We start from the raw sequence: 27,286 nt of genomic DNA on the forward strand, positions 1-27,286 counted from the left end.
AATATTCAGATTCAGCATAAATAAGCCAAGGTCTTTATTAAATAAGGAGTAGGGGGCCTACTTTTTTAAAAGCTAGGAAATAAACATTCTGAAAATAGCAACTTGGAAGAAAGGTTTTGATGGACAGCTGAAAATGTCCTAACGGGTTCAGTCAAAACCCAGACAGACATAACACATGAATTCTTACCTGTCTTCCTTTATTCTTGCCAGCAAGGGCTCCAACCATCCTAATGTGCATTCACAGTGTGCATCGAGAAAAGTTATGACCTGTCCTTTTGAAGCAGCTGCTCCTCGAAGGCGGGCACGTATTAACCCAGAGCGCTCTTCCATTCTAATAATTTTCACCGGCACTTCTAAATTTTTCACATAATTATCTAATGTCAACTTGAGAAAATCTGTAATGTGCGATAAGAATTTATAAAGTTTTGAAACTGTTTTAAGACAGAGAAGAGATACTACTACCCAGATGGAAATTCAACATGCAGAAATGGTGGTAAACTCCTATCAACATTTTTTGCATTGTACAAAAGAAAGATGTAGAGATTTCATCAGTGAATTAGTATACAGTTCATTATGATTCTGTCACTTGGCTGACAAGGATAAAGATATACTAGGAAGCTAATATACCAGAATCTAATTTAGAAACTGGGCCACAATGGCAAATGCAATCTCCTTAATTATAAGTTATTTTTCTTTTACCTTCAATAAAAAAAATAAAAAGACCAATATCCACAAAGTCATATAAATGCTCAGTCACAAGATCAACTGAGTTTGGAAAAAAAAGAAACACTTATGAAAGTCATTTTGGCTGATTTCTTAGGTTAGTAAGAATCATGGAATCATGAGATAAACTGAAAGAATTTGTTACTTGTTTCTGGAGTTGGTATATTAATGAAAATTTGATAGGTGGTTACAGAGTTAGTATAATTACAAGGAAAATACAGATCATTGCCCACTTACCTTTTTGAACACAGTTAAGCTTTCTAATTAAAAAAATATACAAAAAAAATATTTGTACCTCTTTCACTGGCATCATCTACCAAGATGACCTCAGAGAGTAGATAGTGTGGAGAACGATTTATAACACTGTAAACAGTTCTAAGGAGAGTGCTCCAAGCTTCATTATGAAATACAATGACTACACTTGTGTTTGGAAGTTCATCAGGGTAGACCTTTGTCTTGCATCTGGAAGAGAGGAAAGAAGAGGGACATGCTAAGAAGTTCATTTTTCATTCTGATCATTGTAATAAAAATATCCATTATGACACAACTTTAGACTTGAAAGCCCCTTACTACAGAAACACTTTATGATTATCTAAAATTATTTTCCTTTTAATATTTGCTGTGAGTAATCACTTGGCACTTTGAAAATTAAATATGTATACTTACTAATATTATTTTAACTGATTTTATTTTTGACTAATTTTACATTAACTCCAGGGAACAAAGAGGCATGACTTACACAAGTCTAAGAAAGCTAAAATAGCATTCTGAGTCTATCAATAGAAGACCAGGTACAACAGGGACAGATGAATTCACTTAGTAGATATAATTGTCTTCTTTGTTTAGAAAAAGAGTTATTGTATAACTCAAAAAGTCTTAAGAACATAAAAAGGCATCTGTTCACAGGGTTTTGAAGCTTGTAAAACTGAAATGATTTTTCTATTCTAAAATCTAGTCACGAACGCTTCCTATTCTGTTTGAGAATGCCATAATCCATGTCTACTTTGAGGTAAAGATTTAGGGGCCAGGATACACTTTACAGATTCTCAATGAGTACTATACAATTAAAATCGGAGATTATGAAAGGGTATAGGCTACCAGAACATCTCAAACTTTAATGTGCAGAGGAATTGCCTAGGGATTTGTTAAAATGCAGATTCTGGTTCCGAAGATCTGGGGTGCAGCCTGAGAATATGCAGCTTTTAAAAAGTTTCTAGGGGCTTCCCTGGTGGCGCAGTGGTTGAGAGTCCGCCTGCCGATGCAGGGGACGCGGGTTCGTGCCCCGGTCCGGGAAGATCCCACATGCTGTGGAGCGGCTGGGCCCGTGATCCATGGACGCTGAGCCTGTGCGTCCGGAGCCTATGCTCCGCAACGGGAGAGGCCACAACAGTGAGAGGCCCGCGTACCGCAAAAAAAAAAAAAAAAAAAAAAAAAAAAGTTTCTAGGTGATTCAGATGCTTCTGATCACTGGAGCACACTATTTAGTAAGAGCTTACATCATAATTGTTATTACTTTTAGAACTTGATATTTTGAGAAAAACTTTTAATTTTGCTTATAAGTTAAAAGAACTCCAGATTTTACTTTTCAAGCCATCAATTGAAAAAGGTACATTTTGATAAATAACATGCAGTGTGTTCTAGGTGGTCATCCCAAATTTAACATGCAGATGGCTCTCACCCATATCAACTTTCAACATTTAGACATTTCTGTCATGTAATGTTAAATCACTGTGATTACAGAATATTAAGAAAAGAATGTCACTGGGTATCCAGAACAGGAATAGAAGTTTATTCACCTTAGGTTATTTTTTCCTGTAAAATATTCTAAACAGCTAGAAAATTAAAATAATTCCATAAAGTAAAATGAACCAGATACAGCCTGCCACCAATAAATGACCTAATCTCTGACACAAAATTAGCATCGTTAAAATTAGTCCCCTTCACAGGTGAGTGAAAAAAAATCCACTAAAGTGTGGGCATCAAAGGCATGTAATAAAAGTCTGCTGAGATTTTAATCATCTTTTAAAACAGTCTAAAATATCACCTACTCAGTGAAGTGCTCTGCAATATAGCCAGATAAGAATGTGCACGTGTCTAACCATAACATTTTTTCAGCAAATATTTATTTGAATAACATTCATTAAGCAGCCACACTATATAGGACACTGTGTAAATAAGAAAAATCAAAATGTAGGGGGTGAAAAGTAGGTTGATTCATAGTCATCTCGTCCCATTCTGGTAGCAAGATTCAAATGGTTTCTATACGCTTCATCATCATTTGACCTGTACCTCCAGGCAGTTCATCACTAAATGAACTTAGAAAGCTGTCTTGGTAAGTCAGAAAGGTTCTTGCCATGATTTTCCTCAAACCTCCATTCTTCTTCCTCAGCAAAACACCCCTTCACTTTCAGCATGCTGAACAAAATGTATCATAAAGATAATCATTATCATCAATAAAGAAGTAAAGCTGGAGAAGCAGGCTGAAATCTGTCCAACAGTCAACAAACACTGGTTTAACCCAAGGATAACAGTCTATAAAGTCTACTTAGTATCATTTGGATAAAAATCATTTCTTTTAAATTAAATCTCTCACATGTTACACTAAGTGCTAATAAAGAAAAAATGAATGAGATATTAATTTAGATAAATCATTTAAAATATCGAAATAAAAGCAGACATGTAGATCCAGCTTCTTAAACTATTTCCGGCATGCTTTATTTTTGCGGTTAAAAAAAGTCCACTCACAAATGTTAATTTTATATTCATCATATGTGACGAAGTTATAATGAACTAATTTACTATTAATGTAGCTATTTTGCTTACTTAGAGAAAACTTCCACCATGTCATTATTTAATGTAGCATAAAAATAAAATGTGGCTAATATGCTATTAATTCTTCCTCTTCCTCCTATGTATGCAGTTATTTAGCAAAGAAAACTTTATATAATAATAAAATAATTTATAGGATAATTCTTATTACATAAATTAATCATTTTCTATGTCAGTTTATCCAGTTATCTCAAGTGCATAGATACGTATGAACAAGAGTTTTTATTTTCGTGGTTTTTAATGGATTTGTGACACACTGAACTTGAATTATTGTCCGTAATTCATCAAACCTATTGTTTCACCTAGGGTTAGATACATCATGATTTTATGTTCCACTAGGAAAGAAAAATGTTTCACTAGGAAAAATTTTATGTTCCACTAGAAAAATGTTGTCAAATAAACTATAATATAATGCTTTCTTATCTTGAATAGGCTCTATTCAATACCTAAGTAAAGCCTATAGAAAAAGCTTTTAAACTTATTTGGACATAGATTCCTATCAATATTTTCAGGTTTGCTTATAAATCAGTCACACTAGTTTCTTGTTGCTTTGAAGTTTCTTTCATCTATTCTAAGGGGATTTCTCCAGCTTTAGGTTGTATTGCTTAAATGAGAGGCATGCGTTTAGCACGTACCTCAGTAACAAAATACAAAACAACTTCATCTTGTGAGTATCCTCCTTGGTACTATAAAGCTGTGCTTTGCAAAATTTAGCTGCAAAAGAATTATGTTGGAATCTTGATAAAATTCAGATTCTGATTCAGTAGATCTGGGATGGGCCCAAGGCCCTGAATTACTAATAAGATGCCTGGTGATGTGGACACTGCTGGTCCTGGGTTGACATGATAAGCAACAAGCCTTTGTAAATCAGTTAGCTGTTGATTAACAAGAAAATATGAAATTGCAGTCATTGCTCCAACCATAAATATTGGCTTCATCAAATGAAATATAATTTTTGCCACTGTTTCCTTGTCTTTCTGTTCAGACAATAACTTTTTGTTCTAATACTGAATCATATTGTAATCTTTCTGAAGAAATGTTGAATGACAAACTCTACACATACAGTACAAATACTGCACATAACTTAGTTGAAGTTTAACTATGTAAACGGCCATGACCACATTCACACAAACTTAAGGAATATTGCCTACATGACAACTGCCAGCTGGTAGACAATGTTTGTAACTAATCATTAACTGTAAAACTCATCCTGATTTCAGACATATAAAAGGTATAAAGTGTACACTTAGAACAGGTGAATACAATAATTTTTCTTTAGCCACAGAAAAGTACTAAAGTGTTGTTTGATTTTTTCAGGTTTTTTTTTTTTTTTAATGTCTTTAGTATCTAAACTGGCAGAGTTTTTTTTTAACTGGCTGATTTTTCCAGAAATAATTAAAAACAAAAAAAACAAAACAAGGAACCTATATGATGTAGGTGGAGGTAAGTACTTAAAATAAATAGATAGTTTGGATTTCTCTAATAATCTCTTCACCCTCACACATGACAAACTCCTTCTTCTGTGGTATTACAGAAGAATTTCACCACTGTTCACCTCATCTTTTACATCTCTCATAATAAGATTGAAGTATGTACTCTGAAATGTGTGGTAGACATTGCTTGGTCTACACAGCTGAGTAAAGCTCAGAATCTCCAAAAGGTGGAATTGCAAAGGACTTTCAAAGTTGACTAATTCAAATATTTATTTCACAGAATACAAGTCTCAAGTCACAGAGCTAGTTCAATACTCTGCATAATAAAGTAATAAATAATACCACTAATAAAATAATTTATTATTTAATAATATTAGTAATAGTAATGATTTCTGCTCCATATTATATGCTAGATGTCTTAAATGATGTTGTTGGTATCTGAAAAATTAGAAAAAAAGCATTTTTATGCCTTTTAAAATAATTTATATCTTTATAAATATCTTTAAGTCAAGAGAAGTAGATTCTCCTAGGATCATTTTATTAAAACTAAGCATAGAAAGACAGCTTTCACTGAAATTAGGTACATATAGATCAAATACTCTTAGCAACCTGTCTTTCGAAGATATTATTTCTTTTATGTGAACATCTAAATAGAACTGGAAAATTTGACATAATTGTGGGAACACAATGTGCATGTAATTAACTTTGAGAGTAAAAGTGGCAGACTGCAACAGTAATTTTCATCAATTTGAAAGGAATATCTGATACCCAATACTCAAATTAAGCTCCTGAAATCTGGTATTCCAATAAGATCATAAGCTTTATCATAGCAGCATTTCATATTTGCACTATATTTTGACATTCTAAATCTATAATAGTTGAAATAAAATGAAGGTTTATTTCCTTTTAATTCTGTAATAATATATCTCTGGCTCTAATTCTTAGCTGCACATAGGAATCATCCCATGAGCTTGAAAAAAAATTACTGATATGTGGGTTTTAGCCACAGAGATTCTGATTTAGGGGTCTGGGGTGTGGCCATGGGTAATGGGATTAAAAAGAAATCTCTCCTGGGGATTTGAATGTGCAGCCAAGGTGACAACTGTTACCGAAAGGTATTTAACAGAAACACTGATATGATATACATACATATATATGTATATACATACATGTATGTATGTATATGCATACATACATATATAAAACCTTTTTGCTTACATCAACATTTTAAAATAGGATGTATAAGGTTAGTATCTCTTGTTGTGTTTGTATGAACTAAAATAAGGCACTATTTCCTTTAATTATAAGTACTGGTGTCAGAAAGTCTCTACTTCAATTACAATCTCTTCTGTCATCTGGATACATACTAATGTTCATCCAGTTTTCTGTGTATCAGCTGTTGATTTGTAAATATATGAGAAATAAATGCAACTGCTCTTCTTTGGAGAGAATTCGGGGGTAGAATCACTTTTCCACTGTCTGGAACATGGAAATAGTGAGATAGTGTACCTATTTACCATCTTTTCCCTTGGCTATGCCCACATTATGGGAACATAGACTGTTACAATTTGATTTTATCCTTTTCAAAACCATATTGATGATTTCAGATAAGCTACTGGAACACAACATGCCATATCAAAGAAAAATTGACTACAAAATGAGAATGGGAAATCACAAAGGATCCATAATTACACAGTGGTTTAGTTAGATACAGTGCATTTCGGACTCCAAACAAAGGCTGTCAACACTGTAGTTTGCATGACTTTTTGGATCGCTGCTCAGTGAATCAGCGGCTACCTTTAACTGCCTCAAACAAAGAAGAGTAATAACAGTGATTTAAAATAAAGACTTACAAGTCCTCCATATACTTCTTATTTTTAAGAGCTGTGGGAATTGCATTGAACCTTGCAGAATTATGTGTGGTTTCCATGTTTCCCCGTCATTAACATTTATATTCACAGAGAGAAATTCCATCATTTTCCAATGCACCCATGCAAGAAAACTTGGGCAACAGGAAAGTGTTTCTTCCATAATTGAAAGCTTGGTGCCTCAGTAAAATGAAGCACTTAATTTTGCATGGGTTTCTATATGTTGATTTGTACTTCCGTGGTGTTAAACCTTCCAAAAGTAAGTTCCTGTAAGTCATAATTACTTGACTATTTCAATCTTTTTCTTTTTTTACAAAATCAAATTGTTCTTCACCTGTCCCAATCACCTTTATTTTAACATCCAGGTAGACCCTGTACTCATCCTTAGCCTATTTGCTATCAGATCTATTCTTTGCTCCTTCTGTTTTCTTCTAAGTATTGGGGTGGGGGGAGCAGGAGAGTTTTTGAGCAGGATGCTTTTCCAAGACTCCCTTGCTTGTCAGTTTCTCTTTGAAATATGCCACGAGGACCTTGGGTGGAGAGCGCTGTGCAGCAGAAAGGAGGAAGAGGGAGCCAGGGAATTTCTTTCTCTCTACTTCCCTAATCCCAGAGAAGACTACTCAGCCCCTCCCCCAACCTTGTACTTCATATATGCCTCAATCCTTTTACTTATTAAACTCTTTCACAACAAATACATCTAATCCAGTAGACTAGGGGCTTCTTAAAAAGAAGAGGGAAGGTTAATCTTATTTATCTCTGTGCTGCCAGAAACTAGCCTTCTGCATGTCACAAAATATATTTAGTAAGGGGTTGACGCATGAAAACTTCACCAAGAGGCAGGCTATTGTATTAATTATCAGATTAACTTCCCAATTGTAGTTTTTAAAAATAAACTTATTTATTTATTTCTTAATTTTTGGCTGTGTTGGGTCTTCGTTGTTGTGCGTGGTCTCTCTCTAGTTGTGGTGAGCGGGGGCTACTTTTTGTTGCGGTGCGCAGGCTTCCTCATTGCAGTGGCTTCTCTTGTTGTGGAGCACGGGCTCTGGGCACGAGGGCTCAGTAGTTGTGGCTCACGGGCTCTAGAGCGCAGGTTCATTAGTTGTGGCACACGGCCTTAGCTGCTCCGCGGCATGTGGGATCTTACTGGACCAGGGCTCGAACCCATGTCTCCTGCATTGGCAGGCGGATTCTTAACCACTGTGCCACCAGGGAAGTCCCCCAGCCATAGTTCTACACTATTATAATCTGAACTAGAGGTGTAGAAATACCCGTTTTTCTACATCTTTTTATATTTTCAGTTGGTTTTGGTTTTCAAGCTTCTAGAGCCACGGCAAATAAATGAGCTAGGGATAGGAAAGAGGAGTATCAGAAAATTGGTCTGCGAGTCATTTTATTATAACACATTCCCCTCAAACATAAGTAACATCGTTCTATTTTGATATACTGGAGAAGGCTCTGTGTCTGGAAAATCTATGTTTATCTCCTCATTCTGCCATTAGGATCTACGAGCAAACTCTTGAAGCTTCAGTTCTGTCATTGCCTAAATTGGAGTAAAACTGCTTGCCATATCTATACCACAGGACTTTTGAGGAAGTAAATGGAATTATTAAGGAATTATATGAATGTAAGTTATTATTATACTATCCTTATATTATCAAGTATTATATGAAATATTACAGATAAGGTCTTTGGTTCAGCCTTGCTGCTGATAGTATTCTGACCAGAGCCATATTAACTTGTCTTTTATCCTTAGTTTCTGTAGCCAAGCATCCATTTTATTCCTTACTTCCAATGCATTTTCAATAACAGGTCTGGTGTCTAGACCATCTGGCTTGAGAACTGCTTTATTTCTTTGTCCAGGGTAGCAGTGTGGAACAAAGGTCCTGCCTCTTTTGCTTTTAGTTCTTTCAAATCACTTATTGCCGTAATCTGAAATTTCTGCTGCTGGCTGTGGCTGCTTGCTATTAAATCTTCCTGCTTACCTTAATCTCTGCTGGAAGATCTCAAAGGGTCAATTTCTGCTGAGATCTCTGCTTCTTGCCTGCTCTTGAATATCCATGAGTTAGGTCTATCAACCTGTGTTCCCTCCTGTTACCAAAGCTGGAATAGATCCCCACCCTATAGGTCGGTCTGATTATCCAATCCTGCATTTCTCAGCTAGGGTTAGGCCACCTCCTCCTGTAGTCAAGCTCTGATTTAAGAAACGTCATAATAAGAAAGCTAGTACTAAGTGGCGAACATTTACTGAACTCTTAGTTACGTAGCAGACATTTTACTATACGTTTTCTATGTATCATCTCATTTGACCCTGAGAACTGAAATCTCCTGCAACCACACAGGTTAAATATCAGAACTAAGAGAAGGCTATGAACTCATAAATAGCTTCACTGCATGCTTCAAGAACTTCCAGAAAATAAATTTATTCAAACAATTAATTGGTCAAACAATCCCCTTTTAAGGAGAGTACGTTGCTTGGTTGTCTTCTCAGGACAATGTATATCTTAACTAGACAAACTGCTTGCCTATCAGTTGACCTCAAGACGTTTTCCTCAATATGTCCACCAATCCTAAACTATTACATCACACACTGACCAGGCTCAATAAGATTCCTGCATTAAAAGACCAGTCTTAAGCCACTTAAACCCAGACCCCCAATCTCGATAAATCACTAATGTGGCCTCTCTTTCCTAGACTACTAGAACTCATCAGAACTGTCTGTTAAGGTGGTGGTTATTCTGGTGATCTTTTATGGAGTCCTTATACTATTCTTATAATAATCATTAATAACTATATATTATATAATAATCATATAATAATATTATATAATCATATAATAATTATTCTTATAATAATTATAATTGCAGTCCCTATAATATTCTAAATTATTCCCATTTGATAATAACTTAATGTTCAGATCAGTTAAGTAACTTGCTTCTAAATGACAGAGCTGGGTTTCAAACCCCGGAGATCTGACTTTAATAGCTGCTATTCAACCTCTTTCCTGATAGGATAAGGCCTTTCTCATTTAGAGAAGAAACTGCCTTTGTTAGGGAGAATTCTTAGAATAGGTACTTGGGGAGCCTGAAGGTATGCATTCCCAGAAAACAAAAGAAAACATTAATTGCTTTAAATGAGGTGAGGGGAAATTTTGCTTTGCTCCAGCGGGGGTGGGCACTTGAGGTGGGAAAGACTAAAGAAAGGAGTAAAAAGGGACTAGGGAGAGGAGATGAGCAAGTAAAATGATGAGAGGCTAAAGTGGCCAGTGGACTTTCCTCAGTGATGAGACAACTGCAAGAGGTTTTAAAGATGAGTTATATCTAAAATTCATATTTGACTACAATGTTATAATGCAACCCCACCTCCCTTCCTACTATCCATTAAATTTGCCCTACTCATAAATGCACTGCATTGGTGATTACATAAGTATGTCTCTCATTTAAGAAAGAAGCCAGGTGTAGCATCTGTATTGCACTGTGAGGAATTGAGACAGCAGTCACAAAAGCAATCATAAAAGAATGTCTACCAGGGAAATGAGTAAATCTTGGGAGGACGATTCTTTTGGCTTTAAGCTGACTTATCTTGACAGACTAGGTACACTAAGTTGACATCTGCTTTATATTAAAAAATAAAATATCATAAATCTAATTTCTACCAAATAAATGGCAACCACATACTCCCACTGGAGTTACTTCCATGTCAACAGTTGCTAAACAATCTCTTTTTTCCAGCACATAAAAATAAGTACTGTACAAGCAAGTTTTATATTTTTTCTATTGTGAAGAATTCTCTTTTTTGGAAATGAATTATAATTCAACACTGTATCTAGAAGTAAAAGAATACCATTCAAGTAAGTGTTGTGGCCTTTGTTGTGCCGGAACATGAATTTAGAAGGCTGTTCTCTTTCTATGACCTCTGAATATAATTCTTTCATGCTATTGAAAGTACTTAACAATGAGTTGTCTAAATTGAATGTGCTTATTGAATGCAGTAACTATAATTAAAGTGACTTTGCAACAAAATTACTCACTATTGTCATTCATAAGTTTAAACTCTCACATTTGTTAGTGAAAATAACACTGATTTCAATAAGGCCTGGATTCTGGAACAAGCTTTGCTTCTGTCCTCATTCATGGCCTTATCCAAGTCAACTGACCACCCTAAGCCTTATAGGTTTCACTTCTCTTAGACAATGAAACCACCGCACAGGTTCACAGGCAGAAACTTTGATATTGACATTATGGTGGTGATGTTGACATCATGAGTCACCAATCCTGATGATTCCTCCCTCAGTATCTTTCTTATCCTTCGCAGTAACTATGTCCTCTACATAGACTATCATCCCTTCTCTAAGTTATTGCATGGCATCAATATGGTGCTTTTGGGGGACATTTTGACCCCCAAAGTATATCCTTCTCATTGCAGACCAGAATGCAGATCTAAGCAGCCACTCTTTTATTCAAATGTTCTGATGGCTCTTCGTCACCTAATGTTAAAATCTAAAGGCTTTTCCTGGCTTAGTCTCACACATGTCATCTTCTCCTCTCGTCATGGCATTTAACTCTTCTGCAATACTGAACATCTCAAAGTTCCTTCAATAAACAAAGCTTTCTCATGCCTTTATCTTCCTCAATCTCTAGAATTCCTTGTATTTGGAATGCTATCTTCCCTGAAGTGCTCACACACATTATTCATGGTAGGACTCAAGTCGCACTTCCTCAATGAAACCGTATTTCCTGCACAGATATCCAACTGTTCACTCTCCTAAACTCCCAGAACATTTTATGTATTTATTCCCTTTTCCTTCTCTTTCTTTTCATTTTCACAAGGGTTTTTTTCCTGGTCCTTGTGCATTTACATCTTTTGCATGATTATGACTACATTGCAAAATTTGGGTTTTCAAACATTTTCCAGTTTCAATGTAATCTACGTAACTATCGAGAATGGAGTCATTCTGAAGTGTGTGGAAAACTCCCTATCATACTGTAGCTACTGTTTTCAAGAAAAGCTCTGAAATGTTCCCAGAAAAGATCCCTTTCTTCTCATTATTCTTCTAATGAGACTTTCTAGCTAAAGGATTCTCTGAATATAAAATATTCATTTGTGAATCAAGTACATACATATATATATATTATAAACCATACCTTCTTGAGGAAAGATGGAGTTATAGATAATGAAAGAAAGTTCAATTGGTCAAGTGGGGCTCTATATCCAGAGTGAATTGTGATGGATGCTGTTTCAGAGTACAAGTCTGTATCAAGAACAATGCAGTGGGGTAGACCTTCAAGATGGAGGAGGAGTAAGACATGGAGATCACCTTCCTCCCCACAAATACATCAGAAATACATCTACATGTGGAACAACTCCTACAGAACACCTACTGAACGCTGGCAGAAGACCTCAGACCTCCCAAAAGGCAAGAAACTCCTCACATACCTGGGTAGTGCAAAAGAAAAAAGAAAAAAGAAACAAAAGAATAAGGACAGCACCTGCACATTGGGGAGGGAGCTGTGAAGGAGGAAAAGTTTCCACACACTAGGAAGCTCCTTCGCGGGCGGAGACTGCAGGTGGCAGAGGGGGGAAGCTGTGGAGTCACGGACGAGAGCGCAGCAACAGGGGTGCGGAGGGCAAAGCAGAGAGATTCCCGCACAGAGGATCGGTGCCGACCAGCACTCACCAGCCCGAGAGGCTTGTCTGTTCACCCGCTGGGGCGGGCGGGGCTGGGAGCTGAGGCTCGGGCTTCGGTCGGAGCGCAGGGAGAGGACTGGGGTTGGCTGCGTGAACACAGCCTGAAGGCGGCTAGTGTGCCACAGCTAGCCGGGAGGGAGTCCAGGAAAAAGTCTGGAACTGCCTAACAGTCAAGAGACCATTGTTTCAGGGTGCGCGAGGAGAGGGGATTCAGAGAACCGCCTAAACAAGCTCCAGGGATGGGCACGAGCCACGGCTATCAGCGCAGACCCCAGAAACGGGCATGAGATGCTAAGCCTGATGCTGCTGCAGCCACCAAGAAGTCTGTGTGCGAGCACAGGTCACTCTCCACACCTCCCCTACCGGGAGCCTGTGCAGCCTGGCACTGCCAGGGTCCTGTGATCCAGGGACAACTTCCCCTGAAGTTGAACACAGAGAATACAGAGAACACACGGTGCACCTCAGTCTGGTGAAACGTCACGCCAGCCTCCACTGCCGCAGGCTCGCCCCGCATCCGTAGCCCTCCCTCCCACCGGCCTGAGTGAGCCAGAACCCCCGAATCAGCTGCTCCTTTAACCCCGTTCTTTCTGAGTGGGAACAGACTCCCTCAGGCGACCTACACGCAGAGGCAGGGCCAAACCCAAAGCTGAACCCCAGGAGCTATGCCAAAGAAGAGAAAGGGAAATTTCTCCCAGTAGCCTCAGGTACAGTGGATTAAATCTCCACATTCAAAGTGATGTACCCTGCATCTGTAGAATACCTAAACAGACAATGAGTCATGCCAAAATTGAGGCAGTGGACTTTGGGAGCAACTATATATATAATTGTATCCTTTTTCTCTTTTTGTGAGTTTATATGTGTATGCTTCTTTGTGTGATTTCCTGTGTATAGCTTTACTTTCACCATTTGTCCTAGGGTTCTGTCTGTCCATTTTTTTGTGTGTTTTTTTTAGTATAGTTTTTAGTGCTTGTTATCATTGGTGGATTTGTTTTAGGTTTGGTTGCTCTCTTCTTTCCTTTTTTTATTACTTTTTAATTTTTTAAATTTTTAATAATTACTTATTTTTTATTTCAATTACTTTATTTTATTTTATTGTATTTTTCCCCTTCTTTCTTTATTTCTTCTCCCTTTTCTTCTGAGCCGTGTGGCTGATAGGGTCTTGGTGCTCCGGCTGGGTGTCAGGCCTGTGCCTCTGACATGGGAGAGCTGAGATCAGGACACTGGTCCACCACACACCTCCCAGCTCCACGTACTATCAAATGGAGAATGCTCTCCCAGAGATCTTCATCTCAATGCTAAGACACAGCTCAACTTAATGACCAGCAAGCTACAGTGCTGGACATCCTATGCCAAACAACTAGCAAGACAGGAACACAACCCCATCTATTAGCACAGAGGCTGCCTAAAATTATAATAAGGTCACAGACACTGCAAAACACACCACAGGATGGGGACCTACCCACCAAAAAGACAAGATCCAGCCCCACCAACCAGGACACAGGCACTAGGTCCCCTCCACTAGGAAGCCTACACAACCCACTGAACCAACCTTAGCCACTGGGGGCAGACACCGAAAACAACGGGAACTATGAACTTGAAGCCTGCAAAAAGGAGACTCCAAACACAGTAAGTTAAGCAAAATGAGAATACAGAGAACACACAGCAGATGAAGGAGCAAGGTAAAAACCCACCAGACCAAACAAAGGAAGAGGAAATAGGCAGTCTACCTGAAAAAGAATTCAGAGTAATGATGGTAAAGACGATCCAAAACCTTGGCAATAAAATGGAGAAAATACAAGAAACGTTTAACAAGGAACTGGAAGAACTAAAGAGCAAACAAACAATGATGAACAATACAATAAATGAAATTAAAAATTCTCTAGAAGGAATCAATAGCAGAATAATGGAGGCAGAAGAATGGATAAGTCACCTGGAAGATAAAAGAGTGGAAAAAACTACTGCAGAACAGAATAAAGAAAAAAGGATTAAAAGAATTGAGGACAGTCTCAGAGACCTCTGGGACAACATTAAACTTACCAACATTTGGATTATAGGGGTCGCAGAAGAAGAAGAGAAAAAGAAAGGGACTGAGAAAATATTTGAAGAGATTATAGTTGAAAACTTCCCTAACATGGGAAAGGAAATAGTCAATCAAGTCCAGGAAGTGCAGAGAGTCCCATACAGGATAAATCCAAGGAAAAACAAGCCATGACACATATTAATCAAACTATCAAAAATTAAATACAAAGAAAAAATATTAAAAGTAGAAAGGGAAAAACAACAAATAACATACAAGGGAATCTCCATAAGGTTAACAGCAGAAACTGCAAGCCAGAGGGAGTGGCAGGACATATTTAAAGTGATGAAGGGGAAAAACGTACAACCAAGATTACTCTACCCAGCAAGGATCTCATTCAGATTCGACGGAGAAATCAAAACCTTTACAGACAAGCAAAAGCTAAGAGAATTCAGCACCACCAAACCAGCTTTACAACAAATGTTAAAGGAACTTCTCTAGGACAGAAACACAAGAGAAGGGAAATATTTACCATAAAAAACCCAAAACAATTAAGAAAATGGTAAAAGGAACATACATATTGATAATTACCTTAAATGTAAATGTATTAAATGCTCCAACCAAATGCCATAGACCGGCTAAATGGATACAAAAACAAGACCCATATATATGCTGTCTACAAGAGACCCACCTCAGACCTAGAGACACATACAGACGGAACGTGAGGGGATGGAAAAAGCTCTTCCATGCAAATGGAAATCAAAGTAAAGCTGGAGTAGCAATTCTCATATCAGACTAAATAGACTTTAAAATAAAGACTATTACAAGAGACAAAGAAGGACACTACATAATGATCAAGGGATCGATCCAAGAAGAAGATATAACAATTGTAAATATTTATGAACCCAACAAAGGAGCACATCAATACCTAAGGCAAATGCTAACAGCCATAAAAAGGGAAATCAACAATAACACAATCATAGTAGTGGACTTAAACACCCCACTTTCACCAATGAACAGATCATCCAAAATGAAAATAAATAAGGAAACACAAGCTTTAAATGATACATTAAACAAGATGTACTTAATTGATATTTATAGGACATTCCAACCCAACACAACAGAATACACTTTCTTCTCAAGTGCTCATGGAACATTTTCCAGGATAGATCATATCTTGGGTCACAAATCAAGCCTTGGGAAATTTAAGAAATCATATCAAGTATCTTTACCAAACACAATGCTATGAGACTGATACGAATTACAGGAAAAAATCAGTAAAAAATACAAAACATGGAGGTTAAGCAATACACTACTTAATAACTAAGAGACTACTGAAGGAATCAAACAGGAAATCAAAAAACACCTGTAAACAAATGACAGTGAAAACACGATGACCCAAAACCTATGGGTTGCAGCAAAAGCAGTTCTAAGAGGGAAGTTTATAGCAATACAATCCTACCACAAGGAACAAGGAACATCTCAGATAAACAACCTAACCTTACAATTAAAACAATTAGAGAAAGAAGAACAAAAGAAACCCATGGTTAGCAGAAGGAAAGAAATCATAAAAATCAGATCATAAATAATGAAAAAGAAATGAAGGAAACGATAACAAAGATCAATAAAACTAAAAGCAGGATGTTTGAGAAAATAAACAACATTGATAAACCAATAGCCAGACTCATCAAGAAAAAAAGGTAGAAGAATAAGATCAATAGAATTAGAAATGAAAAAGGAGAAGTAACAACTGACACTGCAGAAATACAAAGGATCATTAGAGATTACTACAAGCAACTCTATGCCAATAAAATGGACCACCTGGAAGAAATGGACAAATTATTAGAAAACCACAACATTCTGAGACTGAACCAGGAAGAAATAAAAATATAAACAGACCAATCACAAGCACTGAAATACAGACTATGATTAAAAATCTTCCAAAAACAAAAACCCAGGACCAGATGGCTTCACAGGTGAATTCTATCAAACATTTAGAGAAGAGCTAACACCTATCCTTCTCAAACTCTTCCAAAATATAGGGAGGGAGGATCACTCCCAAACTCATTTTATGAGGCCACCATCACCCTGAGACCAAAACCAGACAAAGACGTCACACAAAAAGCAAACTACAGGCCAATAAACACAGATGCAAAAATACTCAACAAAATACTAGCAAACAGAATCCAACAGCATGTTAAAAGGATCATACACCATGATCAAGTAGGGTTTATCACAGGAATGAAAGGATTCTTCAATATACACAAATCTATCAATGTGATACACCATATAAACAAATTGAAGGATAAAAACCATACGATAACCTCAATAGGTGCAGAAAAAGCTTTTGAGAAAATTCAACACCTTTTATGATAAAAACACTCCAAAAAGTAGGCATAGAGGGAACTTACCTCAAACATAATAAAGGCCATATATGACAAACCCACAGCCAACATCATTCTCAATGATGAAAAACTAAAACCATTTCCAATAAGATCAGGAACAAGACAAGGTTGCCCTTGTCTCACCACTGTTATTCAACATAGTTTTGGAAGTTCTAGGCACAGCAATCAGGGAAAAAAAAGAAATAAAAGGAATCCAAATCAGAAAAGAAGAAGTAAAGCTGTCATTCTTTGCAGATGACATGACACTATACATAGAGAAACCTAAAGATGCTACCATAAAACTACTAGAGCTAATCAATGAATTTAGTAAAGTAGCAGGATACAAAATTAATGCACAGAGATCTCTTGCATTACTATACACTAATGATGAAAAATCTGAAAGAGAAATTAAGGAAACACTCCCATTTACCACTGCAAGAAAAAGAAAAAAATGTCTAGGAATAAACCTACCCAAGGAGACAAAAGACCTGTATGCAGAAAATTATAAGACACTGATGAAAGATATTAAAGATGATACAAACAGATACAATTTCTATATATAGAAATATACTATGCCCCTGGATTGGAAGAATGAGAATGAACATTGTGAAAATGACTATACTACCCAAAGCAATCTACAGATTCAATGCAATCCCTATCAAACTACCAATGGCACTTTTCACAGAACTAGAACAAAAAGTTTCAGAATTTGTATAGAAACACAAAAGACCCCAAACAGCCAGAGCAATCTTGAGAAAGAAAAATGGAGCTGGAAGAATAGGGCTCCCTGACTTCAGGCTATACTACAAAGCTACAGTAATCAAGACAGTATGGTACTGGGACAAAGACAGAAATATAGATCAATGGAACAGGATAGAAAGCTGAGAGATATACCCATGCACATATGGTCAGCTTATTTTTGAAAAAGGAGGCAAGAATATACCATGGAGAAAAGACAGCCTCTTCAATAAGTGGTGCTGGGAAAACTGGACAGGTACATGTAAAAGTATGAAATTACAACACTCTCTAACACCATACACAAAAACAAACTCAAAATGGATTAAAGACCTAAATGTAAGGCCAGACACTTTAAAACTCTTAGAGGAAAACATAGGCAGAACACTCTATGACATAAATCACAGCAAGATCCTTTTGACCCACCTCCTAGAGAAATGGAAATGAAAACAGATATAAACAAATGGGACCTAATGAAATTTAAAAGCTTTTGCACAGCAAAAGATTCCATAAACAACACGAAAAGACAACCCTCAGTATGGGAGACAATATTTGCAAATAAAGTAACGGACAAAGGGTTAATCTCCAAAATTTACAAGCAGCTCATGCAGCTCAATATCAAAAAAACAAACAACCCAATGCAAATATGGGCAGAAGACCTAAATAGACATTTCTCCAAAGAAGATATACAGATGGTCAACAAACACATGAAAGAATGCTCAACATCACTAATTATTAGAGAAATGCAAATCAAAACTACAATGAGATATCACCTCACACCAGTCAGAATGGTCATCATTAAAAAATCTACAAACAATAGATTCTGGAGAGGGTGTGGAGAAAAGGGAACCCTCTTGCACTCTTGGTGGGAATGTAAATTGATATAGCCACTATGGAGAACAGTATGGAGGTTCCTTAAGAAACTAAAAATAGAACTACCATATGACCCAGCAACTCCACAACTGGGCATATACCCTGAGAAAACCATAATTCAAAAAGAGTCATGTACCACAATGTTCATTGCAGCTCTGTTTACAATAGCCAGGACATGGAAGCAACCTAAGTGTCCACTGACAGTTAAATGGATAAAAAAGATATGGCACATATATACAATGGAATATTACTCAGCCATTAAAAGAAATGAAATTTAGTTATTTGTAATGAGGTGGATGGACCCAGAGTCTGTCATACAGAGTGAAGTAAGTCAGAAAGAGAAAAACAAATATCGTATGCTAACACATATATATGGAATCTTAAAAAAAAAAAAATAGTTATGAAGAACCTAGGAGCAGGACAGGAATAAAGAGGCACACGTAGAGAATGGACTAGAGGACATGGGGAGGACGAAGGGTAAGCTGGGACAAAGAGAGTGGCATGGACTTATATACACTACAAAATGTAAAATAGATAGCTAGTGGGAAGCAGCTGCATAGCACAAAGGAGATCAGCTCGGTGCTTTGTGACCACCTATAGGGTGGGTTAGGGAGGGTGGGAGGGAGATGCAAGAGGGAGGATATGTGGGGATATATATGTGTATGTAAAACTGATTCACTTTGTTATAAAGCAGAAACTAACACACCATTGTAAAGCAATTATACTCCAATAAAGATGTTAAACAAAAAGATTAAAAAAAAAGAACAATGCAGTGTTGGCAAGGGGTGAAAGCACTGCCATGGAATGCCTAGAAACAAGCAAAAGAAAAATACTAACAGAGAAATCAGTGATATTTTTGGGAATAGTATCAAGTAAGAAGGATCAAATCCAGGGGATATATTCAGAAATAGAAGACCATAGTCCCTGAAAGTTCAGAGAAAGTAAAGAATTCACTCATGAAAAAACTGGGGTTCTGCTTTATTGGGCTAAATGTATTGACACACAAGTACAGGAAGCACGCTCAGTTCATGGATTAGGGGATAACACAGGAACTACGTCTTAGGATCAAAGTGGTAACTGAAAGTGATACACAGGATGAGGGAAGATGTGAAATGGGCTTGTTGAACTAGAATCAGGGCCACTACTAGCTTACACTGTGTGATTAGAAAAATGTGTGCCTTCTGGACAGAGGAGTCCTGCTACAACAGATTTAATAGCAAATTTGGCTTTTGTACCCAGAAAGAGGCACTCTTTCTTCCAGTAAGACACAGCCCCTCACCGAGGTCCACAGCATCGTTAGACTGCACCACTCACTCCTTCAGCTGGATGACTTTGTGCAGTGCACACACTGGACAACTCTACAGGGGTGTCCTAAGCTTTAAAATACTTTAATTACCCTGACTACAGAGATGATTAGCTCTGTTTTCAAATGCACAGTTGTATCTTTAGATTAAGAATTGGGGATATGGGCTTCCCTTGTGGCACAACGGTTGAGAGTCTGCCTGCAGATGCAGGGGACGCGGGTTCGTGCCCCGGTCTGGGAGGATCCCACATGCCGCGGAGCGGCTGGGCCCGTGGGCCGTGGCCGCTGGGCCTGCGCGTCCGGAGCCTGTGCTCCTCAGCGGGAGAGGCTGCAGCAGTGAGAGGCCCACGTACCGCAAAAAAAAAAAAAAAAAAAAGAATTGGGGATATAATGAATAGTGGGGCAAAATAGCAGGCAGGTCATTGCACTTTATTTGAATGCGGTAAATGTGCAAAGCCTATCTATATGGAGTAAAGTATGTGGGCTTTGTAAGAACTTATTTTTTTCCACTTTGGCTTAGTGTTTTCACTTATTTCTAGCTTTGTTTGCTATAATGCACTACATGTCTATATACCTATCTATAACTATATTTATATTTATTTATAAAAATAAGTAAAACAATATAAGTTATACTCAATAGTACTCTATGAAATTGAATATCATGGATTCCTGACACTGAAGGAATGATTCAGGGAACAACTATACTTTGTTCCCCTATCACAGAACATAAATACCATATGTTATATATTTTTACAAAAATATATTAAATCCATGAATGAGAACAAAATTAAGATCAAAGTCTCATGTATGAAACAAGTGAAGAAATTAAATAATAGAAACTAAGTTTCATTATCTACTAAGATAAAAATTTAAAAATATCAAATAGCAGTTGCAAGGCTTAATTGCTACTAAATTATCAATTAAAAGACTATATGCATCATGAAATTCTTTTTTTATATATTTCTCCCACCCAGTTTTAAATAAGAAATAATTTCTTTTCTGTCCCCATTATTTCCCATTAAATACAACCATTCTTATCAATGGCAACAACAGGCACATCATTTTGGGGGAAGGGAGTTTTGTCTGCTGTTTCTACATCATTAGGTCACCATCTGGGGGCAAGAGTACAACAGAAGTGATGTTGTGCCATCCTTAGTGCATCATAACAGGAGGCTCATGATGTTGATTTGTGTCATTACTAATATTAATGTTGACCACTTGAGTAGGGTGGAGTCTGCCAGGTTTTCCCAATGTATTTTCCCATTGTAATATCTTGTGAGGAGATAACTTGAGATTTTGTAAAATATTCTATTTTATCAAAATTTCACTCCCTAGTTATACCATCCATTGATGATTATTGTCTCTAATATATGTCTTGTGCATGTATATTTTTCATATATTTCAAGGGGTTGTCTCAGGGTAACTATCTAGATGTATAATTGCTGATTCAAAGGTAAATGTATATACAATTTTATTAGACATTGACAAATTTCTGACTATAAAGGCTGTGCCAATTTGCTTTCCCATCATCAATGCTTGACAGCTTTTGTTTTCCCATAGTTATGCAAACAGGAAGTGTTATCGAACTTTAAAATTTTTACCAGTCTGATAGGTGAGTAAAAATATCTCAAAGAAGTTTTAACTTGCATTTTTCTAAGGAGGAATGAAGTCAAACATCTTTCAATGCGCTTAACATGTTTAAAAGTCAACTTTCTATCTCTGTGTGTGTGGTGTGTGTAAACATCAGTTCTAGTTTTTTGTCCATTTTTGTATTGAAGGTTTTTTGTTTCTTTGCTTGTTTGTTTTGCTTTGTGCCCTTGGATTCTTCAGAAATCTTCAATTATAGAAATAATGGTCCCTTTATTTGTGATATATCTGCTAATATTTTCTATCAGTTTGGTAGTTATATTTTTATTTTACTTATATTTTTCCATGTGAAAGGCTTTTTATTACATGTATTCAAATGTATCAATATATTCTTTTATGCACATGCATTATAATGATAAATAGAAGAGTATTTCTCTTCACCAAGGTTATAGAGGAATTCACCTTTTTTTTAAAATTTAGATTGCTGATTGATATGGTGCTTATTCTTTAGCACGGTGTGAAGTATGGATCCAGTTATATCTTTTTCCAAATGACTAACCAATTATTATTATTAGGAGCAGGACAGTGATTTGAGATGTCACTTTGTTATATTAAACTTCCATTTATTCTTGTTATTTATCTCTATACATCCTATTTCATTTCATTGTCTGTTTTTCTATGTTCCACTATCACACTGTTTTAATTATAGAGCTTTATACAGCTTTTTTTTCTTTGCATCGTTATTCTGGCATGTTTATTCCCTGTGTGAGGCTCTCTATCCATCTTATGTTAATGCATTTCAAAGTATAAGTGCACTCCCCCCTAAATTTTGCAGCGCAATTATTAGAGTTTGATTTTTAATTACTTTTTTCTTAGTTTTTTTTCTTTTAGTATAAAATGTAAATAAAGTGAAATATGTAAATCTTATGTCCTCTTTTGTATAAGACATTATATTCTCTCTCGGTCTCTCTCGTTACACACACACACACACACACACACACCCCCAATTAAAAAAAAATGTAAACTTCTCTTTCTACCTAAAAAATCTGAAGAACAACATATTACCAAGCATTTCCTGAATTGTAATGAATAACTGAAGTCAAAGCAATCTCCATATATCAGTTACTCCCTTCTCATCATTACACTTCATAAATGTCCTGAGCCTCAATTGTTATTGCTAAATGTAACATAAAATGTCATGCTTCAGTGACTGCAAGCAATATCAAAATGTCAAATACATCTATTCTTAATTTCAATGTAATGTTAGTTAAGAGCAGCTATTACTATTAAAGAATGAGAATCCTGGGTGATAAATAGTTTTACCTTAATAAGATAATTTCCAAATGATTTATTAAAAATGAAGTAAGGAATTCTAGCAAAGTAGACCACTATTCATCTACAATCACTTAGTGAAGAGAAATAGTGACTATAATTACTGCCAGATAGGTTTGTTATCTGTCCAGCAGCCTTTGCATGTTGCTGATGTCTGCTGTATTGAGCTATCTAAAACATGTATGTGCTCACTTAATTTCAGTATTTAAAAAATTCAGATCTGTATTCTATAAAACAAATTGAATATCAGTATAATGGGTTTCTCTTTTAAATCATATTTAAGACTTTAGACCACCTGATTAAATACTTAAAGGTGAATACTTTTCTAATTTTATATGCTAAAGAAATTATAGATACTATGTTCAAATAAATTAACCAGGAGCTACAATTTTATATTTAAAAAATAGAAATCACATACCTAAAATAAGTATTTCTGCTCTGCCACACATAAGCTCTGGACTAGGCCTGGAAATTTTTCATAATCTACTCTTCTTTATGATTTATTTAATTGACACGCTCCTTTGCTTTGTTCTTAAATCCTTTGGGAATAAAGTAGGGAAATAAAAAACTGTTTGCCTCTCTCTTCTGTTCACATCTGTATTTCCTACTCCATCAATGGTGCTCTCTTGCTCATAAAGCTACTCCGTACACTTACATTTGCTCAATCAGTCCCTACCTGAAGAGACAACATTTGTGCACTGACTCTTTTTCCTAACTTCTCCTCCTGAGAGATAACCACATTGGGGAGGTTTAGCTTCTACTTTCTCATTGCAACCCCTGTTTCATTTAGTTTTTAGATGGCTTAGACTCCTGCTACCAGCAATGGAATTTACTCCCTGGGACAGTTAACCCAATTTCCTTTCTGGACAATTATATCCATAGAGACATTTGGCCCCATGATGTAGGGAGCAGAGGTGGAAGCTAGCAAAAGAGGAGGGGGAAATGACTGATATCAAGACTAGGTCTTACTAAGGAACCAAGACCCTTAAGAAACCATGCTTCTTGCCACATGAGCAAAGCTGTGTGTGAGTGTATATTTCCTATTCCCTTGTTTTATATTATATTTGTAATAGTATTCACAGAATCACAGACAAAGAAGGTGCCTTACAGACCACCTAATAACTTTAATTTTATGGATGGGGCAACTGAATCACAGACAAAGAAAACAATCTGACAAAATCTCTCAAATAGTTGGTGGCTGTGCTGTGATCAAATTCTAGGTCTTTGAAATCCCTGAACAGTGACCTTGTCTCTTTAGTATATCTAGGAGCTACTGGGGCAAATTCCCCCATAAAATACGAGTGCTTTACATATTTCACCTCCTTTGAAACATATAGCAACATATTAAAAACCAAAGGAACAGGCCATCTCAAAGTTCATTCTGGTTTTTCAAAAATAATTTTAGGGATTACTATAAGGTACTTTTTCTTTCATTTTTGTATAGTCTATCCTTATCTGGTTTTCTTATTATTAAACCTTGTTTATCTCTCATGATGTTGGCTGTTTAAAATACATATTTTCATTGAAACAACATAGTACTGATTAGGAAAAGCAGTGAAAGTTTTCAAAAGCTTTTCTCACTGACCAATAATTTTTATAATTCATTGTAGAATTTACTATAGCATTCTTTGAGGAATTTAAATTTTATCTAGGTTAGATACTTGATTTCATTAAGACTTCCTGTGTAGGATTTATAGAGTAAATACTCAATGCTTTCTTCTCTAGGGAGAGTGAGATCAACATGTAAATTGTACAAAGGGAGCAGGCAGGAATAGAACAAAGGTATATACAGAATAAATGGTGAATAGAAAAGATAAAAATGTTCCTGAAATGTTAGTAAAAGGCAGTCATACCTAGCATTTAAAATTTTTCCCAATATAACAAACACAGCTTGAACCGAGACAACTATGGAGGAACTGTAAACTATTACAGAGAAATGTTGGGGTGATCCCATCTCTTGGAGGACTACAGTAGTGTAGCCTCTTGGGAAAAAAGGAAAGGCCACTTTGTGCCCCACTTCAAACACTAATAAAAAGTAAGACACATGATTTGCTATAATAAGAGAAATAAGAGGTGTTTTTAGCCAGGACAAGAACAAACTTCATGTTAACAGCAATCTTTGTGTTCCGAAAGAGAATGTCTCCAGGCCGTAAGAAAGGTTTCAAGAGCAGTGAGTAGAGTTAGGGTCAGATCTAATTCCTTTTCCACATGCTGAAGGAATAAGTGAGTTATCATTAGAATCTGTTACTAGAAACCTCAACTAGTATTTACTGCCTTTCATACTTCAAGGAGAAATTACTGCAGTGTGATTGTCAAATTGTTACATACTCAAGGTCACTCCTCTCTCAGATCTCAAATGGTACATTATGGATTCCAATTTTAGGAAACAAAATTAACCTCAAGCCAACAGTCAAAAGAAATACCCACCCCCAAAACAGAACAATTCAATTAGGTGAAGTACTAAGTCAAGGATTTATTCTCATAAGAATCCTAATTACAATAGATACTGGCTTTGAACATAGTGATGAAGATGATTCATGCTTGACTACTGATGTTACAACTTGCTTTTTAGTGTTATTAACACCAAAATAGAATTCATAATAAGAATTTCCAGTGTAGGATTTTGTATAATACTAACATTTTAAGAACTTCTAACACAAGATCATAATATAAATATCCAAGTTAAAATAACATTTGATTCTTCAGAAATACATATATTTGTTTATATGCACATGTACATGTATGCATATGTGCACATGTATTTTTTAGATCTCAAGTGAAGAAATAAACATAAAGGAAATTAACATAAGAGCCTGTGATCTAGAAGAAAATGATTTGATAATTTCTGAGAGAATGTGAGTACTGGAAAGTGGGTGATTCCTTTTTGTTTTTTTTGGTTTTGGGCACGTCATTGAGTAACTTAGCTTCTCGTCAGTTTTTTGAGCTTCAAGATTTTCCTAATCCTAATATTTATTTTCAGTTTCTTATTCTAACTTGTAACCTCTAAAATCACTTCAAGTCTTTTTTTTACTATACATTCAAACTTCTCATTTATGTCTCATGGATAAAATTTATTCTTGGAACATATGGAACATTCACTCATGGGGGGAACTGTTGAGTCAACATGATTCTGATACTTAATGAAGTGGATCGAGGCAGACGTACCATAAAGCCAAAGAAGATCAAGCATCAGAGCCCATTGCACAGCCTATTCAGCACACTATCGAATTTCATAATCTCATTTTTTATTATTTTTCTCTTAAAGACCCCAAAATAGTTTGTTTCAAGCCCCACAAACATAGATCTGCTCTGGAAGCTGAGTAGGAAGTATATGAGATATTTCATCATTCCTCACTTATCAGAAATTAGCTTCCTTCTTGCTGAACACAATCTTGTCTCAGTGCATCAGGCATCTAGAGGTCATATGTGTTCACAGACTGAGATTTCAGCACTAAATGTTTTAGAAAACCACAAACTGTGCTAAAAACCATCATTCTCAAGTGGAGAGTGGCATTCTTCTACCTCAGCAGGGAACAGGGTCTGATCATGGCATATTTGGGGCCAGAGACCATAGAGGTGTGTTGGCACTCTGTTAGCTCCCAAAGCGCTCCCAAGGCCAAGGCCATCTCAAAACAGCTCAACTGGGAGCAGGAGCAGGTGAGGCATGGCTTCATCACAAGTAGAAGCTGAAGTGGTTAATTTATAAGAGAATTTTGAAACAGTGAAACCAAACTTGAGGCATGCTAGCGGTGTAAAACATACTATTAATGTGGATTTCCAACTGGTATTGCCTTAAAAATATGCATAGCAAGATTTAAATTTAGACTTAAGTTTGGGAAGTGGTAATATTTGAAAGATGGAGACAGATAAGGAGATTAGGAGGCAAGCTTTGGAATCAGAACGCCTAGACTAAAACCTTGACCCCATCATTTACTTGGGATGGCAAATTGCTAGAGTGACCTTATCATCTTTCATCTTTTCTCATTTTAAAAATGGAATTAATTACAACACATAAAGATGTTGTATCAAGCGAACTGAAACATGTAAAGCACTTGGCACAGTGACTGCATCACAGTGAGAACATAGCTAATAATGTTAGCTATTATTATTATAATCATTATTAAAATAGGCTAGGAAGAAGATAAAAATTAAAGAAACACAGTAGATATTTGAGTCTTGGTGATTAATTTTGATGTGTGGGGGAAGATATGGAGGAGTTTGAGATGACCTCAGATTTTCAAGTATCACTAACAGATATAAGCAATACCCTAAGAGGAACTGGTATGGAAGAGGCAAAGAGAGAGATCATGCATCATTTTAGGTTATTTGTTGACTTTGATTTTGATAGATACAAGAAGATATGGCAAGCAAAAGATAAAATATTTGACCTTGAAGCTCTGGGGTTAGTCAAATGTAGAGACAGATAATGGGAAATTATCAACAGATAATTGCTCACAATTGGTAATAATGCATGAAAAAATATGTGTCAAGAATGGATTCTAACGCTCAAGATGTGA

At 36.3% G+C, this 27,286-nt stretch overlaps 1 protein-coding gene across 6 annotated transcripts in view; it reads right to left on the reverse strand.

Moving 5' to 3' along the window:
• The window catches only part of GALNT13 (polypeptide N-acetylgalactosaminyltransferase 13), a 562,369-nt gene that overhangs the window by 225,730 nt on the left and 309,353 nt on the right, over positions 1-27,286 (reverse strand). For all 6 annotated transcript variants that reach the window (XM_067741899.1, XM_067741902.1, XM_067741901.1 and 3 more), the window contains 2 exons: positions 1,019-1,185; positions 188-395 (listed from right to left, as the gene is read on the reverse strand). In XM_067741899.1, the coding sequence (XP_067598000.1) occupies positions 188-395; positions 1,019-1,185 (375 nt within the window). The remainder of the gene's footprint in view (positions 1-187; positions 396-1,018; positions 1,186-27,286) is intronic.

This window comes from Pseudorca crassidens, chromosome 6, assembly GCF_039906515.1.
Source record: "Pseudorca crassidens isolate mPseCra1 chromosome 6, mPseCra1.hap1, whole genome shotgun sequence".
NCBI lineage: Eukaryota > Metazoa > Chordata > Mammalia > Artiodactyla > Delphinidae > Pseudorca > Pseudorca crassidens.